The 19,675-nt window shown below is 45.5% G+C and overlaps 1 protein-coding gene and 1 long non-coding RNA gene across 3 annotated transcripts in view; one reads left to right on the top strand and one right to left on the bottom strand.

Moving 5' to 3' along the window:
* CACNG7 (calcium voltage-gated channel auxiliary subunit gamma 7) overlaps window positions 1-10,903 on the top strand; it is a 47,242-nt gene extending 36,339 nt beyond the window's left edge. Inside the window, exon 7 of the mRNA XM_083471765.1 lies at window positions 1,061-10,903. Coding sequence (XP_083327891.1) covers window positions 1,061-1,318 — 258 coding nt within the window. The 3' untranslated portion in view covers window positions 1,319-10,903. The remainder of the gene's footprint in view (window positions 1-1,060) is intronic.
* The window catches only part of LOC310691770, a 73,811-nt gene continuing 61,894 nt past the window's right edge, over window positions 7,759-19,675 (bottom strand). Inside the window, exons 4-5 of one of the 2 annotated variants that reach the window (XR_014518559.1) lie at window positions 14,933-15,031; window positions 7,838-7,893 (exon numbers count right to left, since the gene is read on the bottom strand). This is a non-coding gene — a long non-coding RNA (uncharacterized lncRNA). Of the gene's footprint in view, window positions 7,894-14,932; window positions 15,032-19,675 lie in introns of both variants that reach the window. The other variant, XR_014518560.1, reaches the window with a different exon arrangement.

Genomic DNA, 19,675 nt, shown 5'->3' with positions numbered 1-19,675 from the left:
ATAAAAGAGAAAACAGTGAATAAAACCAACCAGGATAGATAAATGAAACCCTCTTATACGAAGGCAGCATATTTCTATGTTCCAGTTGCTGAGGAGTAGCAACAGGGGATAGATATCACCCTCCTCACCTGCTTGTGAGTTTCCTAGTGGCATCTCCTTGGCAGCTGTTGAAAACTTGATCTGATGATATAAGGCAGTTCTTAAAGTTTAATTGGTATGGTGGGGGACAGGATATTTCAGTGCCGATTTCACAAGCACACATCCTCCAGGCTTGAAAAAGGCTTTGGCATGGTGCCTCTAGTGGCTCCCCTTCTAGGCTAGTGGGGCCCCCAATTGGTGCCTGATAATTGCCACTTTAATTTCCCATATTGCTCCCTATCTCTGAGGCACTGTGGAAATTAAAATGGTGGCCATTTGATGCCGAACACAGGGGTTGGGAGTTGAAGGATCTTCAATACACGTTGAACAGAAATCATGAAGGACGTTCTTGGGATGTTTGGCATGAGTCAAACATCTATGGGCTAGGATGATCATGCCCACTTGCAAAAAGCTGAGTATCATCACAGTGACCAACAGAATGCTTTACGGCCTTAAGTCTACACAAGCTTCAGTGTTACTTGTGCATGTGCGCATTCCAGAGCATGACTCCTCATGCGCTGAAGGCATCCTTGAGTGGGATGAAACTGGATGCAGTGAGCCACAGGTGAGCTACAACAAGTGACATGAGTTACAGACATAACACATACACAAACATTTATTTGTTTATTACACTGTGCCCCACTTTTCATCCAAGGAAGTCAAGGTGGCCTGCATGGTTCTCCCTCTTCCCAAATTATCTTCACAGCCTTGTGGTGGTAGGTTAGGCTGAGAGACTGTGGTTGCCCCAAGTCCACCTAACAGGCTTCCCTGCGAGGATTTGCGCCCTGGCCTCCCAATACCTAGCCAAGCACTGTAACTGCTACACCACAACATACTGGCACCACAACTTGTGAGACCATATGGTTGCATCTAAGGGGTATGTCTTGTTCTTGATCTTTCCCTCTGTAATGGCTCTTTGCAGGGCGCAGGGGTGATGTCTGTCTACCTCTTCACCAAGCGCTACGCTGAGGAGGAAATGTACCGCCCTCACCCAGCCTTCTACCGGCCACGCCTGAGCGACTGCTCCGACTACTCCGGCCAGTTCTTGCACCCCGAAGTGTGGCACCGTGGACGTAGCCCCTCCGACATCTCCAGCGACGTTTCCATCCAGATGACTCAGAACTACCCACCAGCCATCAAGTACCCTGAACATATGCACATATCCACCTCACCTTGCTAGACGCACCAGAGAACGAGCTGGACAAGGGAGCCAGATTTCGCTTGCAGACTATATCGTTCTACCCCAACCTGCCTAGGAGACTCCCCTACCAGTGTGGGTTGTCTTCCCCTCTCTAAAGACTCTTTACCACCTACTCTGCTAGAAATGCCCTCTCTCTCTCTCTCTCTCTCTCTCTCTCTCTCTCTCTCTCTCGTGGGAACTATTCAACCAACTTTTGAGATTGCCAGTGCCCCCCTCACCACCCCTTCCGCCCTCTTGGAAACTGTCCTTATTTCCTTGCTTCCCTGGGAAACTACCAATTTGAAAAGCCCACCCCTCAAAACTCAAGTCACGCATACACCTTGTTCATTCTCCACAGAGCAGCAGAAACTAAGGCTATATCTCCCAGTTCAGTTCTGCTGCCTCAGAATACTTCTCCTTTCACTCAGGTGGTTGGAAACCTTAGTGGGAAATGACTCGTGAAGCATGTTCCCCTCAACCTTCTCCCTGAAGAGGTTTCGACAGCAAGCAGGTTCAAAACCATCTGCATTTTTCAGATCTTGTGAGAGGAAGATGCCCAGAAGCCATTTTCTCCCATCAATCCAATTCCTGAAAGGAGAGGGCTCATTGCCAACATCTCCCTCTGTCAAAACAACAACGAAAAACAAAACTAGCTTGACAAGAAGTAATTGCTTTACCATTGTCATCATTCTCTAGTTTCCTGACTATAAACGACATCTCCTTGACATTTTTACCTCCATCCTTCAAAGGCCCTAATTATTCAGGCTTATCCACCTGACAACAGCCATCCTTCCATCCCAGCCTCTTAGGTGATGACAGGAAATACATTAGACTGCCATCTTGGTTCAACCAAAAATGACCAGGTAAAATGTAGTGCTATATTTTCCATTCCCCTTTTCATCGTGCCGGTTTGTGACATAGCTCTACAAATACTGCTATGTTTATCTGTCTCAAAACAACTAGCCCTGAGAGGAATACTCTATTCAGTTTATTTCTACCAATATCTCAAGCTCAGTCAACCAAATTATAGCATGAAACTGTTCCCTTGCCGTTCTTCTGTGCCCTAAATGTCCTCTTCCCTCCCCAGCACACACACACAAACCTGCTCCCACTGTGCCTCATTCTTGCCTTCTAGGTTCTTACAGGAAATGACTAATCATCATTTTTGTATGCCCACAAATGACCAGCTTGGGCATCAATCCTGTAGGTTTCATTATTCTCTCAGGCACTTCCCCTTGGAACCCAACAGCAAAGTACTGCACCACCATTTGGGGGTTGGCTAAAATAAGGCCTTTTCCTGTCAGGAAATGTGCACGCCCCCACTCCCGTTTCTGTTCTTATTGTTGAAGAAAATAGTCTGACATCTGAATTTTCTTCCAAGATCTCGTACCATTTGCTTTCTTCCTGGCTCCACCTCCTAGCTCTTCCACCACCTTTATTTTTGTCAGCGTTTTAGAGGAGAACCCAATGTATGATCTGAAAAGACATTTTTTTTTAAAAAAAAATGGTGCCCCTACAAATGAGACAACTAAAACACAATTGTGGAGGGGTGAGGAAATAACTGTGTCTTCCAGCCAACAATGCCTCAAAGATTCCCACCCCATCATTCAGTTGTCCATCAGCAAGGGGCCACGGTCATGTCATCGTGGTGCAAATGGAAACTCTTAAGAACTCCAGAAGACTCTTTTTTAAGCATGTCATGATGATGCCACCTGGGGTTTATGAGGCTAAAGACTCAAGGGGAAAGGAAGAGAGAAAGAGAGAAAGAGAGAGAGAGAGGGAGAGAGAATTTATTATCCAGCTGTCAATCATCTACCACACTAAGGAGTAAAGTTTGAACCTCTGTTTCCTTTCCTTTCCTATATTTCTCACTCTTGGTTTTCCTTTGTTTTGACTTAACCTCTTATATTTTCTGCATCAGTTTCTTCTCGTCTTACTTTTATTTTTGTTTCGTTTGCGTAACAGTTTTCCCCCCATTTCCTCACTCACTCGTGTGTGAGGTTTTTTCTCCCTTTCTGTACCCCTCTTAATTTTTTTCCTTTCACAACATTTCACCTTCTTGGGCTTTCTGAATTATTATTTTTGGATTGCTAAACACACACAATCATTTCCTAAGGACTCCGTGTGCATAATTCTCTGGTTTTCCTTCCTTGCCTCTGCTTTTTCCTTTTCCCCACCCATCTCATTTAATTCCTCTTAACATTTCATGCATTCCCCACCCCACCCCTTTCATTTTGAAACTGTCTCTTTCCTTTCCAGTTCCTCTCTCTATAATACTCCACTGCGCCTTTGCAACTCCAGCTCCTGCATATGGATACTCTGTGGTTCAACCAAAGAGGGAAGATGGTGCAGGGAAAAAAGGAGCCTGAGATTAATTTTGAGTAGAAGAGGGATGCTGACAGGACACACACAAAAATGGTGGGAGTGGGGGAGGGAAGGGAGCTGCTGGAGAGGGAAACCTGAATGGAAGGAGTATGGGAATGGGGAGGGAAATAAAAAAAGGGGGGATGCATGTGGTGGAAAAATTGTAAGAGGAAAATGTCAATGAAAAAAGGGATATTACTGGATGTAAGATTGAATAGAAAGAGAAGGCTTGAGGGGAAAATCTTGTGGTGTTTCTGGCTGCTCAGCTCAAACTATTTTCACTCTCCCTGTAAAATTTAATCCTGCTTTACCCCCCCCCCCCGCCCCCAGTTTCGCTTCAGCTACAGGAAAAGGCTGTTGCTCAGTGCGGTAAATGAGCCTACTTTTCAGGCCGAAGACCGCAGTATCAGTCTATGGGCGTAGCCAAGGGGAGGCAGGGGGAGCAGCTGCCCCCCATCAAGTAAAACAATAGAAGTACTTAACTGACCAATCACATTGGTCCTTTCCCCCCCCAACAAAAGTTCTGCCCACCCCCTAACAAAGTCCTCCCCCCCCCCAAAAAAAATGCTGGCTACACCCATGTATCAGTCCCTGGTAGGACTGGAAGTCTTCCTGCCTGAAATCCTGTTGCCAGTTGATGCAGGGCATCGGTCTTCAAGCGGTGGGTTGGGCACCCACTACAGACCCACAAGCTGATCTAAAGTGGGTTGAAACTTTGGCACGACTGCCATACAAATATATGGTAAAAAAGAAGAAGAAGAAACTGGGCCTCCCCAAATCCATGTTTGGTTGAAAGATGGGTCCTAAGTTTGAAAAAGCTGGAGGCTACTGGTATACTGACCTAGATGGACCAAAGATCTAACTTGAGCTAAGGAAGAATTCGTGTTTTCTCCCTCTCTTTCTCTCTGCCTGTCACCAGCCTCTTTTCCTGTCACACAGTAGTAAATTGAGTGATGGGGGAGGACTTCCGCTCCTGTCCTTTGCGGGGGAAAAGGTGGGGCAGGAAATGACATTCTTGTTAGACTGGGCTAGTCCCACCCGTTTCCCCTGGGGCATTCAAAGGTTTAAGGAAGGGCATTATGTGAGGCACAACGGGAAAAAGTTTCACTGTGTTTGCAGGCAACATTGCAATATGGCTTCCTGTGAAGAGGTTTCATGCCAATGCATGGATTTCCTCATGGCACTGCCCCCCCCCCAGTCTTTCCAATCTGAAGCAAGTTTTAGCACCCACTATGTCAGAATTCCCTTGAGCAAAAGATGAATTATATCCTTGGATGCTATAAATGCAATCACAACATGGACCCATCTTACACAGAGGGAAGAGAAGGCAGCAAGGACTTTTGAAGGGCAAGGAGCAGATGCTTGTTTGACTGCTCTCGTGCCATAGCTATGAAAAGGGATGAGAAGAAAGATACTGCTGAATCAGCTTTAGACAAAGAGAGAGAGAGAGAGAGAGAGAGAGAGTTCTGATTCTCTTTTTCCGCATGTCGCCCCCCCCTCCTCCTCCCACTGCAGAGTCAGCACCAGCTGCAGTTAAGTTCACCTTCATGCATTGCTTAGGAAATCAGAATCCAGCACTGGTTTCTGATTTTCCTGCCATTTGTCAAGTGGCCTATCTACAGCATCACCATATTTGCACTCCACCCCATCTATTCTTTCAGGGGTCCACAATCATCACCTATTGCAAGAGATCGCCCCCTGTTTCAGTGAGTAGCCCTTCACTTCTGGGAGTCGTTTCTGTGCCAAAGGAGAGTTAGGGATGAGGTGTCGTCTCCAAGCCAGAAGGCTGTGGAAGGAAGTGATACATCACAGCACTGTATGCAATCCTACAAATTAATGCTTTACAAATAACATGTTTCTGGTCCACTTGACCTCATCGAGCTAAGGAAACATTGTAGTGACAGATAGCTTACACTTCTGTTTCCCATTTGGTAGGTGCCTGTTTGGTGGAAGGGCCACTGTAGAGGTAGAGGGAGCTCTATTTGGGGTGTAGGGTCTCACTTTCTCTGGCCACCCTAATAGAACCATAGAATCATACAGTTGGAAGAGAACCCCTGGAGTCATCTAGATCAACTAGTTGTTATGCAGGAATCTCAACTAAAGCATCCATGACAGATGTTGTTGTTGTTGTTTAATCGTTTAGTCATGTCCGACTCTTCATGACCCCATGGACCAGAGCACGCCAGGCACTCCTGTCTTCCACTGCCTCCCGCAGTTTAGTCAAACTCATGCTGGTAGCTTCAATAACACTATCCAACCATCTCGTCCTCTGTCGTCCCCTTCTCCTTGTGCCCTCCATCTTTCCCAACATCAGGGTCTTTTCCAGGGAGTCTTCTCTTCTCATGAGGTGGCCAAAGTATTGGAGCCTCAGCTTATCTGTCCTTCCAGTGAGCACTCAGGGCTGATTTTCTTAAGAATGGATAGGTTTGATCTTCTTGCAGTCCATGGGACTCTCAAGAGTCTCCTCCAGCACCATAATTCTGCTTAAAAACCTCCAAGGAAGACACCAGGTGTGTTCTGACCAAGTCAGAACAGAGCACAACTATTACTTCCCTTGATCAGGACACCATAGTTCTGTTGCTGCAGCCTAGAATAACATTAACTTTTTTTTGCTGCTGTATTATACTACTGACTCATGTTAAGCTTGTCGTCCACTAAGACCCCAAGCTCATTTCACATGTACTACTGGCAAGTCAGGTGTCCCCCATCTTATATTGGTGCAGCTGGTTTTTCCTGCCTAAGTGTAGAACCTGGCCTTTGTCCCTGCTGAAGTTCATTTTGTTAGTTTTGGCCCAGTTCTCCAATCTGCTAAGGTCACCTTGAATCCCGATTCTGTCTTCTGCAGCATTGGCTACTGCTTCCAGTTTGGTATCATCTGCAAATTTGATGAGCCTCCCCTCAATTCCTCCACCCAAGTTGTTTATAAAGAGGTTGAGCAACAATAGGCCCGGGACAGAACCCTCTGGCACTCCACTTGTCACTTTTTCCAGGTTGATCAGGAACCATTAGTAAGCACTCTTTGGGTTCTGTTAGTAAACCAGCTACAAATCCACCTAGTACTTACCTCGTCCAGCCCACATTTTACCAGCTTCTCTGCAAGAATATCATGGGGGACTTTGCCAAAAGCCTTACTGAAATCAAGCTAAACTACATCCACAGCATTCCCCTGATCTACCAGACTTGTAACTCCATCAAAAAAAGAAAGAAATGAGATTCATCTTGCATGACCTGTTTTTGAGAAACCCATGCTGAGTCTTAGTAATGACAGCATCTTTTTCTAAGTGCTCACAGACCAACTGTTTCTTCCCTGGTACTGATGTCAAGTTACCTGGGTCGGTAGTTACCTGTGTCTTCTTTCCCCCCCTTTTTGAAGATAGGTACAACATTTGGCCGCTTCCAGTCTGCAGTTGGGTTGTACCAATTTTAGCCCTAAATCTATAATTTGCAAATTAGGGGGAGGGAAGAGAAGGCACTCACTCCTCAACCTTCCATTAATCCCATAATAAGTCCCACCCCATTATTTCCAGTTGTCCAATGCACTCAATCATTGCTGCCCTTGTCAAGCTATATTGAGTTTGGGAACCTGTGTTTCATCTGCTGCTGTTGTTGTTGGGATATTTATTTATTTATTTATTTATTTACTGGTATTTATTTACTTATTTATTTGCAGTGGGAGGGAAGCTCTGGAAATGCAAGCAGTTGCTCAGAAAGCAGATGGGTGCAACTTTCAGGACTGCTGCCACTCATGTCCCTCCCTACTAGGGCCTCAGGTTTTTTTTTAATAACTGGACTGTTGTGAGCCAAGCTTCCATAGCAATACCAGATCAGGGAGGTGGTGGGTCCATAAATGTAGAGATTTAACAAAAATGGCAACTCAGAATGCAGGAAGGAAAGAATACAAAGGATGGCTTCTGATTCCAAAGTGCAAATAAAGAGAGGAAAGCAGAGTGTGTGGCTCAGAGGTTCGGTCAGGTCAGCAGCAATAGCCATCGCCAAGCAGCAACATAGGTGCAGTGATGATGGCTTCTTGTAGGAGGACAGCTTTGCAGCTAACGGTTGTAGGGTGTCAGTCTCCTCTTTTTTCCATTTTCCAAATAGATTTGATAGGCATGGAAACCTCCTTGGAAATCTGCTTGACATAGGACCTGCCATTTTTCCTTTGCAACTGGACATCTAGTCTCCGTGGGGCTGTGCAATAAATAAATAATTGCCTGAAATGGGAGGCAGAGAGAGAGAGACGGGGTGTGAAGAATTTACAGAGGTCATGGGGCAACTGCAAGCAAAGTTGCCAACTTTCCACGTGGTCACTGTAGTAGTGCTTTTAACAGCAGTTTGATATACAGACTTCAGCAGGTGATGGTGTCAGTCTCCAGGTTTTGAAAAGCATTATTTGCTCATTTTTGCAAATCAGGTTGATCTCAAGGCATGGGAGCAAGCCAGCCAATGGTGCAGCAAGGTTGTAGACAGGAAAACAAAGTAGGCCCAGGATGGCTTATGGGCCCTCAGGTTTCCTGACATAGGTCACCATCAGACAAAGCAGATATTGAACCATCCTCTTGGTTTGTTTTCACAAAATGTGTGCAGAGGTTCTATGACGTCGCCATCAAGTTGTTACCCTGGTCTTCTCATTGCAGTTTCCCACCACTGCTCTTACAATTCAGAAACAAATGTAATGAATGCAACACTCACCAACTTAACTTCTTGCTGCTCAACCCTATGCATGTTTCCTCAAAAGTAAGTCCCACTAAGTTCAGTTGGAATTACTTCCCTAGTAAGTAGGCTTAGAATTTAAGCCCATTGCACTCAATTAGACTTATTTCTGAGCAGACTTCTAACATTATTATTATTATTATTATTATTATTCCACCCTTCATCAGAAGATGGCAGGGTGGTTCACAACATAAAAATACAAAATGAGAACAGAAATTACATTAAAAAAAAACAAGACAGACTGATAACCCTCCCTCCCACAAACACATTTAAAAGGACACAGAAAGTTAATCAGCCCAAGACTTGGTTAACAGAACTGTACTATAAATCAAATCAGAATAAATGTGCATATAAAGCGGGGGTGGGGGAATGGGCTGCATCCAATTAGTCATATTCAGAGATGACCCACTGAAATTAATGGGCATTACTAACGTAGGTCCATTAAGTTCAGTGGGTTTACTCTGACTAGAACCTAGTTGGATACAGCCTAATACAAACTTTGTTTTTACATGATGTTAATCAGGGGCAGCTTTTTTTAGTCAGTCAAAATGTTTTAATTGAGTTTACCTGATTGATTGATTGATTGATTGATTGATTCAGCATTGCAGCCCTAGTTATAAGCATGTTATTTAAAAGTAACACACTTGAATTTATGGAGTAGGGAGTAGTGTTCCCTACACCTCCTCCCAAAGTATTATTTGATAAAATATCCCCCATTCAGGATGCTCAATTTTCTAAAGGGTTATGGTGGCTGTTGTTTTTAATGCTACCAATCATACATCACAAGACGATTCACAAAAAGCAAACCCACTATTAAGTGTCTAAAGCAGAACCATGACAACATACAGAATCCATACATGGGCAGTTTGAACGCAGGATCATATCACAGCAAGGAAAACTGAAGCACAATCCAATGTATGTTTACCCGGAAGGAAGTCTCACTATGTTCAGTGAGGGCATACCCCCAGGTATGTCTGCATTGGATTACAGCATAAGGCATGTTTTGTTTTGTTTTTTAAAGTATTGCAGGGTGTGTGTGGACTTCTCACACATCAAGAAAGTGCCAGTGGACTAGGAATCATGGCCCCAGCAACTATTGCTGCTTTCTGCATGGGCAACCACCTGTGTCTTCATCCATTGCAGTACAAGAGGCAAAACGCTCCAGCAGGAGACCCTGTCCCTAGAGATGCAGCAATGCGGGGGAAACTTCAGCTATGCATTTCTTGAGTGTCACGAAGCTCTTAAAGACACAGGAGTTTGTCCACTAAAATTAAGGCAGCTGTCAGCTTCTCGGTAATCTCTGTCCCACTTCACATGAATTTCACACGGACGGCTGAGATGATCGCCTACGGTGAAGTTGTTCGCTCCTCACTGCAAAATCACCATTCAGACAACACACACTTTATTTATTATAAAGGATTTATATGTCACCTTTCTGATACCGATGTATCAGGCGGCATCACTTGAGTTCTTTTGACAGGTGACTCAACCACCCACCCACCCCACCCTGATTGAATGTGTGTACCAAATCCATTGGGGGGGGGGTAAACATTGCTCTGAGATGATAGGAAAGGTGTATCAATCTTGTCTGGTATCGAATGGCTCATTCCCACAGGCACGCGAACCCTTGCAGTCATCAATGGCTAGACTTGCCCTCTACACCTCTCCATCAATCTAAGTTGGTCTGTGTTCCCCTCCCTGCGAGCTGAGGTTGTTCTTGGGGAGGAAGGGAAACCATAGAGAAAATGTAGCAAATTCCCTTTAGGTAAGGTTGGTGGGCCTGCCTCTGAGAGGCTTTCTGTGCCTTTAAGAGTAGAAAAAGCCACACCCGGTAAGAATTTCTCTCCCATGCAAGCCTTGAAGGTACAAGGGGATTCTGAGTCTAGATCTGGCAGCCCTGCATTTGGGGCTCTCTGTTGAACAAACAGTCATGCTAGAAACCAGAAAGAGCTGAGAGAAGTGAGGGAAAACGTTTTGCTTTTACCGTTTTAAGTAATCTGCCATCTTTGGGGAGGCCAGAGCTTTCTCCTGCGGCTTTCACAGGTGCATGAGGACAAACAAAAACTCAACAGGTGAAGCCTTCGCCACCACTGTGAAAAGCTGCACCTGTTCAACTTCCACCCACCGCGGAGTGGTTAGAAGTGCAAGAGCCCCACAGGAGAGGGGGCGAGGGGCGGCATATTTAATAGTGTCGTGATGAATTTTGGCACTGAAAGCATTAAAACATCTCTAAGCCTTGCTTCCTTCCCCCCGTGCATGGATACAAACAACCCTTGGGATGGAAGAAGTCATATAAGGGCTAAAAGCCATCTTGTACATTTACACAGACTAAGGAGAATGGGAACAGGGGCATTTTGTCAGCAGCATTAAAGCTAGAAGAAGCGTTTTGGAATAAACAGACGTATATCGATATGTGTGGCACACTCAAAGGCAAAGTATTAGTTTTTATACCAATTAAATCATTTTCTTTCCCTCTTGTGAAAGCTCTCTGCCACACCTGGGCAGAGGAAGTGGAAATATTCTGGTGGTGCTTACAAGACTTGAATTTGCACACACAGAGAGACCTCTTGGAAGCAGCTGAGTATTTTATTCTCTATAAGCGTCTAAGGTTAAATATGGAATGCAACTTTTGAAACACGGGGAGGAGAGTGCCTGCCACGGTGAGAAAAGTGGATCCTGTGGTCATGGAGGCAGAATTGGTGCAGCTGGTCTGGAGAGGTGGCACTGATTCTATTTTCTTAGGCTGCATCCTAGAATTTTGGGGTGAATGGGGTTGGGGGGGAAGGGGAACCTAAGGGGAGGGGGAGGGGATTAATTAACCAACAAAGGAACCTTTTTTTAAAAAAAGAAAAAATAATTAATTACAAGAAAATTGTTATTAATGGTTATTAATTATTATTATTATTATTATTATTATTATTATTATTATTATTATGGTTAATAAAAATGTCCCGACCCCAGTCCTCCTTGCTATGGAGGAGGGACTGGGCCAAAAAAACAATCCATTATTTACTCTGTAATATAATGTAAATAAAACTTCAATAAACTTTATTTCAAACAAAAGTATCTCTTCTTCATGACCATAGAAACAGAGTTCCCTGTGAGATAGGATCTAGATAGATTGATAGGTATCAGAGTACAGATTAGGCTACTATAAAACTCATATTATGAGCTGCAATGATTCCTTCCTCACCAGGCAGGGATGGGACTCTGGGGGAGACTGCCTGAATTCCTTGAGAGCCACTGCCACTTTGCATAGACACTTCTGAGCTAAATGGACCAGTAGTTCGATTCATTAAAACGTAGCTTCCTTTCCAGCTGTAAGAGGGGGATCACTCTGTGTGTGCTCAGAGGCACTATCTTTATTATTATCACTTTGCACGTTTTGGGGCTGAGGTGGAAGGACCCCCTGGCTGTCTGAGAAAAAGGAACAATAAAGTGATGGGCATTGTGATGGAGCGACAGGATCCAAGCTGGGATAGCTCAGTCGGTAAAGCATGAGACTTTTAATTTCAAGGTTGTGGGTTCAAGCCTCATGTTGGGCAAAAGGTTCCAGCATTGCAGGGGGTTGGACTAGGTGACCCTGGTGGCCCTTCCAACTCTACAGCTCTACGATCTCCAGTGTCCCCAGGGAGTAGAGTGCAAGAAGGTTCAAGGAGCCAGTGTAGTGTAGTGGTTAGAGTAGACTAGAGACCAGAGTTCAAATCTCCACTCAGCCGTGAAGCCCACTGGCACCTGAGTGAAGATGGACCAGAGGACAAGGCTGGAAGGCAGGAGAACTCTGGATCTTTCCCCATTCCTTATGGGTGCATTTCCCTGTGACTCCATTTCCCTAGTCTCCATCAGGAACCAACAATGTCAATATAAGAGAGCTAATGGGCTACACTAACCTGAGAAAGGAAGGGAAGGCCTAGCGATAAGAGCCCCCTCATCCTCCTGGCAAATACGGAATGGGTTAATGGTCACCATGGCAATGAGCTGGGAATATGGTACCTTGGATGCACACGTGGCAACGGAGGAACTGGCAGAAACTGTGCCGCATAGAGAAGACGGGAGGGGGGAATGGAGGGGGATTGTGGAATCGGGAAGGATGCAATGAATGTGGAATGTGCAGGGAGAGATCAGGGAGAGTGAGGATTCACTTTGATGAGGGAAGAGAGCAGAAGAGAAATAATAGGAGGAGGAAATATAGGAGCAGCTGGCGCAGGCAGCTGAATAAAGCAAATGTGTTTGGAGGAGTGTGAGATTTTGGGGTACAGGATCAGTGGCGGCGGGGAGAGTTCTGGAGAAGGGGAAAGAGATGAAAAGAAAAGGCTAGGAGGAGGTGGGTAGATTGCGGGAACAACGACTGCAGCTAATAGGAGGAGGAAATCAAATGCAGAGGGGGGCGTGGAGAAAAGGGAAAGGAGGAAAAACAAGCTGGGGCTGCAGAAAAGGGGGGAAAATGCGGCAAGAGGAATAGGAGGAACACGGGGTGGGGGAGAGAAGTCTGGGAGCCCAAAAGGAGTGGGGGCAGGAGGGAACGATGGGGATGGTTGCATCAAAAGCATCCAGGGTTCTGCAGGGGGGAAGATTTTTGGCAGTGACTGTGGGGGAAATGGATCAGAGGAGCAAGGAAGGAGAACCTCTGCTGGGATGGGAGGGGGGATCAATTAAACAGGAACTGAGGGGAAAAAGAGCACGAGTCTAGTTAGCAATATTTTTTGCTGGAGGGAGAGATAGAATCTAGGCAGAATTAACTACAGAGAAGTGGGGAGGGTGGGAGAGCAGATACGGGGGAAGACATTAGGGCGACAGGATGTGGGGGAGGAAATTAGAGGAAGAAAGGGAAGAGGAGGAGGAGGGCGAAGAGAAGAATAAATCTCCTGTCTGAGAGATTGGAGGTGGGGAGGAAGACTGAGTGGGTGCAGGTGGAAGGGAAGTCACGGAACAAAGAAGGGATAAGGTTGGGGTTTGCGGGAAGGCCACTAGTGGAAGGTGTGTGACTGAAGGGAGCTACTGGTAGGGATGCAGGAGAAATCAGATTCAGTTACCACTTAAAGGCAAACTTACTTAATTTGCTATTTCTGAACAATACGTGAAACAAAACTAAGCACCCATCAAAATCCACACTCCTCTGAATTTTGCAAAACAGCTCTCCATAGAAGTAACGTGCGCATAGGCTATGGCCTAGGGTACAAATGTGCTTATAAACGCATGTATTAGTGAAAGCAACCTACAAAAATGCATGATGTTAGGGGAAATCGCTTTGCAAACAATGGGTATACCAGGCAAAATTGCATACAGAAAGATGCACATTAGGACAATTCACACTGAGAAGTTGATGAATTTTTATGAGGACTCTGAAAGGGGGGGGCACAGAAATTTAGAGAACAGAACTTAAGACTGGAAAACTTGTCATGGTGCAAAGGCAGTTAATACCTTTTTTGTTTTACAAAATTTGTATACTGGTTAATCACAGTTGTCTCTAAGCAGTGTACAGGAGACCCGATGCAATAAGACTAAAAATGAGTTACAACCATAAAATCAGAATTCAATTTAAAAGTTTGTCTTCAATATGTGCCAGAAGTTCAACAGGGAGATGGACATAAGAAGAACCCTAATGGATCAGGCCAATGGCCCATCTAAGTCCAGCATCCTGCGCTCACAGTGGCCAATCAGATGCCTGTGGAAAGCCCACAAGCAGGATATAAATGCAACAGGGCATTATTCCCACTTGCAATTCCCAGAAGCTGGTGTTCTGAGGCATGCCACATCCAACAATGAATTTCAAAAGAAGGCAGTTGTTTGTAGTCATGTGCTGAGGAGTTGTTGTTGTGTGTTTTACCACTTAGCTACTATCAGCCAAGAAGCTGGAGAAGCAAGACCATGGTAAACATGTTCTAATGTAACAGCCGACCCCCTTCCTGTTTGGTGCTATGCAAATTTACAGGAGCTGAGCATGTGCTTTCGAACTGCTAACCTAGCAGTTCGAAAGCACATCAAAGTGCAAGTAGATAAATAGGTACCACTCCGGCGGGAAGGTAAACGGCGTTTCTGTGCGCTGCTCTGGTTCGCCAGAAGCGGCTTAGTCATGCTGGCCACATGACTAAGCCGCTGTACACCGGCTCCCTCGGCCAATAAAGCGAGATGAGCGCCGCAACCCCAGAGTCGGCCACGACTGGACCTAATGGTCAGGGGTCCCTTTACCTTTACCTTTATGACCTACGATGTAAATAGATGACTGTAATTGCTCAGTGAGAAATGGAAGCATACAGTGGATGCAGAGTTGAGGAAATAGGATGGAGAATGCTCCCGGTATGGAAGCTTGGGAAAGGTTCCACAGCAAAATTAAAGGGATGCAAAGAAGAATCAAGAAAAGTGGAGGTTCACTGGATGTGTAAGTCTGCCTGCGGAACAGGAAGAGCTGTTGAAGAAATGCAAGAAAAGAAAGAGATCAGAATCATGGAGGCACTATTGGGTCAAAAGGATTAAAATGGTTCATAGCTCACATTTTGCAGAAGGACCCTCACAACAGTTTTATCTCCACTACAAACTTACATTGGCTTTTAATTTCCAAGAAACTCAGGAATTGAAGTTTGGTGATGATGCTGAGATCAACACATGGAATTACAATTCCGAGAATTTCTTACGCTTTTCCTAGAGGAAGAGGAAATAACATAAATCAAGATAAGAGTGGAGTCCTATGCACACTTATCTAAGAGAAAACCTCGCAGAACAAAGTGGGAGCTCCTTCTGAGTAAACATCACACTGCATGGTCACCCCCAAACTGTCGCTATCTTGATGGAGGGATTCAGCTGCCTACCAAAAAGTTAGGTTTGCCCAAATAAAGTGGATTTTGGAATAACAAATCCACTTTTAAAAAAATCAAATATTTTGCAGTTAGGAAAGTGACAGAGAAATGCGCTAAAAAGCGTGGGTTAATGATTGATGGACCGGAAGGAATGCAACCTCTGTGCAAATAAATCAGAATGAATGTCTCTTGTTGACTATCCTCCCCACAAATAAATCAGAACAAATGCTCATTGAAGACAGGACATACTGGGTATGCTTTGTGCAAGCAAATTAGGATGGATGCTCAATAAATAGGCCATCTGGAGGAGCTTCATAGCTATAGTGTATGTATACTTTTGATGCTTCCAGGCAACCTGTTTATTGGACATTCATCCTCATTTGTTTGCATGAAGTTGGAGGGGGCAGCAATATGACTCTGGCGGTTGGTTGAGCATTCGTTGGGCTTCCCCTATTCAGTAGCTTTATCTTGTTCAGAGGCTAGCATCACAATAATCTCACTAGGGTGGAACCCCGGAGAGCCCATCAATGCTGGCAACTCATCATTTGTATTTGAGGAGCTCAGTCCATAAGAATAGAATAGGATCAAGTCTGTGCCTATGTACATAGATTTCCTTTTTGTTGTCATGAGTTATTATTTCTTACAAGGGCCGCTATCCCAGCAGACAATGCCAAACTTTCACAAGACTGACGGGCGACGGATGGTGCATTCAGGGGTTTGACTGAATGAATTGACTTGTCCTCTATTGACATGTTTTGTGATCCACATTGCCATCAACCCCTGTTGCTTTGACGCAGCGTTGTCAGAGAGGGAAATGTGCCGTTCCCAGACTGATGAGCTCTGACATTCAAAACAGGTTGTGGGGCTGAACCCTCGCTCAAATAAAGCCGAGGAGGAGAGAAGACAGGGAGTTCTTCACAACAATCTCAGAATCACACCCCCCCCTTCCACTCCTCCTGCAAGCCTAGACTTCTGGGTGGGAGAGAGGTGGAGTTGTGAGCACTGGCATCTGCTGAACAGAGAGATACAGCATTCTGCATTGGCATGGCAACCGGGGCAGGGAGGGGGAGAAGGGAGGCAGCAGCTTCCCGGCTGTGTCTGGAGCTCACAATCAGCAGCAGCATATGCCAAAAGAACAGGGGCAATCCACACTGTGCAGCAGTGTGCGCTGTGTGCAACCCTGGATAGTTCTAAGTTATGCCGAGGGGACACCGGTGCTATGCAATGCGGCAGCAAGGCTGTGCACAACTTCAGTGCACGGTGACGCAAACACAACAGGCAGATAGTCACGCACAACAACAATGCAGTTTGCGTGTGCACACTGCACAGGGATATGCAACAGGCACCATGAACAGTGAGCATAAGGCATGCATAGCCCCCAAGGCCCATGGATTTATGTAGAACAACACAGCCTGATAGATGGTGATACATAGCTGACAATAAAACACACAAAAATGCCACACACCACTATCCCTAAGTAATTAACAATTCGCAGTGCTACTGCAACGAACAGCACAAAACGTATAGTACACCGATACACTAACACAGTGTTGTGTAATAGCTCACACACTGCAGCACAACAGAGAAGGGAGATGCAGTAACCCGTGGCAATGACATTTATCACAGGTATACAACCATATACTCTGTACAAATGTAATACCTATTGCATGGCACAATGTAAGGATGCATTATGTGCAACAATACACATCAAAACACCACAGAACAACACACATAACCAACTATAATCAGGACACTGTGATGATGACTTGTATTGGTCACTCAGATTAATCACCCAGTTCCTGGCTTTTGTCTCTTTGTCACAATCTAGCATGACCAAAGCAGGGAAGGCAGGATGGTCATGTGCTGAGAGAAGCTCCAGCCACAGATTCTGCTGCTAGGTGGATTCCACCTGACTCCCTCCACCATCATGGTGGACGTGCTAACAATGCACATTGATATGGAAGGGTAACCAATGCCCCAGATGGTATTGGACTGCATCTTCCATCAGCCCCAGCCAGCGATGCAAGTCCCAAACAATGCAAGGTATGGCAGATACGTATACAATCTACCCTTGATTCCTTCACAAGTTCATCCCTCCCCTCTTTAGAGCCCTCTGTCTTCCTTTTGCTTGTGAAAAGCTCAGTCTAGCAGGGTGGGTGGGTGGACCACTGTCACCTGTGGGACCCCTGGACTCACACAGAGGAGGGGAGCTGGTGAAGCCAAGCCTGGAAAGGACAAGCTCACATTCAAGGGCTGGTGCACTCTGCTGAATCACTGCATATTCCAGCCTCTGTAAAATGTTTTGAGTGTAGTTTACATGGTAGCACAGAAAGATGGACACAGGTGAATGCGCTTATGCATATGTAACAGCTCATCCGCTCCTGTCCACTTGATCTCATCCCCTGTCCTGAAGCCTTCAGATGACAAATCCAGGGAGACTGTATGCACACGGGGAGGAATGAAATGAGGACTGCAATGACAGGTTCCATTGCAAAACCTGCATATCCAATAGACTGCCAAACCCTGCTCTGGATACTACATGACTACATAGAAGGGGAGTGAATCGCATGCTCCTCCTTGACCTCTACATGTCTGAAAGAGCCCTCTCATGTTCAACTGTATGCAAAGATGGATCTCTTCATGCCATCAGGATCCCTGAATTGTCAGGACTCCTGTTTACAGATTGAGCACCCTCCAGATGCCCTGCTCTATCAGGTATTATCAGACAACATGTGGAAGTCAGGAACCTGTGATCCACATAACATTCATACAGGGCATCACAGTAGACCTCACAAGTGTGTACAAACCATAGGCATACGGGGTTTCTGTGCATAACCAGGAACTATTCTGCAGTGCAGCAATACTGCTTGCTTCTTCATTTCTGGGTGCAATTCAAAATATGATTATTATTTGTTAACCCACAGACTCCATTGGGAGTCTTCCCATCCATCAAGACCCACCAAATATTTGGAGAAGGCCCTCCACCAAGAAACCTGCCCACTTTGCAAGATCTCATAGCGGGACCTTCCTAAAAGTGGCTCCTCCATAATTATGCAACACTTTCTTCAACAAGCCCCACCTACTTTAGATGCCCTTTTAACTCCAAGGGCCTCATTCCCTTCTGGGCAACCTTTGGTGCGGGGGGGGGGGCGGTCACATGCCAGGTAAGGAAGAGGCATTATCAGAGTTCAATGACAGGCAAAAACACCACACTGGGTGACCTTGGCAAGTCACTGCCTCTCAGTCTAACCTACCCCGCAGGGTTGTTGTTCAATGAGGAGGGGAAAACTGAATGTGCCACCTTGAGCTCATGTTGTGATGCAGGTAGACTAGACATTTGTGGAATCAGTAAATAAGCAAGATAGACACATACCTTGCATAATGAAAAATCCAGAAACATAAATCACAGCAGGAACTGCTGATTGTTTGTGACTCTACATTGCAGAGTAAATAGCTACTGTGTAGAGCAAGGGTGCTTAACCTGTGCTCCTCACCCCAGATACTCTCATCAGCTCAAGCTATCATAGCCAATAATCACTGGATTATTGGAACTGCAGCTCAGCAACATCTGGTGAACCACACTTCTGGGTGGCTAAATAAATGGAGTTCTGAGGCAGGGAATACACATGGAGGTTGTGAAGGCATTAGGGCAATATGTACGGGGGACAGTGGAGGCTGGTTCATGAGGGCAACGGAGACATTGCCTCACCAACCTTAGTCTGTTCTCAGGCAACCCCCTGTTCAGAGGCTGGCAGGTTCCTCCCCCTTTTCTCCCAGAATTGCCCCTGTAGATCTCAGCAGGGAAGAGGATGGGTGCAAAACTAGAGTTAGTTGGCTCTGCTAGTCATTGGATTTAGCTCTGTTTGGGCTCTCATTCCCAAAAGGTACCTGCTACCACTGTATGGGAAGGACTCAGTTTCTCTCAAAGGACCAGTTAAGATGCCTGCACATTTAATCACTCGCACAACAAGTGGACGCTTTGGGTTTGGAATGCCTGATGTTAGAGACACAGATCCAAATCCTCACTCAGTCATGGAACTCCCTCCATGGCCTTGGTCAAGCAATTCCCTCTTACTCTAACCTTCCTTTCAGGACTGTGATGAAGGAAAGAACATCTACAGGTTCTGGCCTTTGAACCAGATTATATAGATGCTGGATAATATAGTGCTGTCACAAACATTATAGGATCAGGCCATTTGGTCCAGCATCCTGTTCTCACAGAGGCCAGTGAGATGTCTATGGGAAGCCCCCAAGCAGACCTGAACGCAAACCCAGATGTGATATTGAGGCCAGTCCAAGAGGAGCACCAGCAGGAGTTCAACGAAACACCCAAATACATCCATACTACAGCATAATGCTATATGATAGTGATGCAGTACTAAAAAATGATGGAAAGTCACAGGAAATGGACATAATCTAAAGTGCAACCAACATGCAGTGGCACACAACCAGCGCATCATGCATTAGCCAGATGAAAGTGATACACAAC

This window comes from Podarcis liolepis (assembly GCF_965112155.1).
Source record: "Podarcis liolepis genome assembly, chromosome: 13".
Taxonomy (NCBI): domain Eukaryota; kingdom Metazoa; phylum Chordata; class Lepidosauria; order Squamata; family Lacertidae; genus Podarcis; species Podarcis liolepis.
This window is presented reverse-complemented; position numbering and strand designations above follow the sequence as displayed.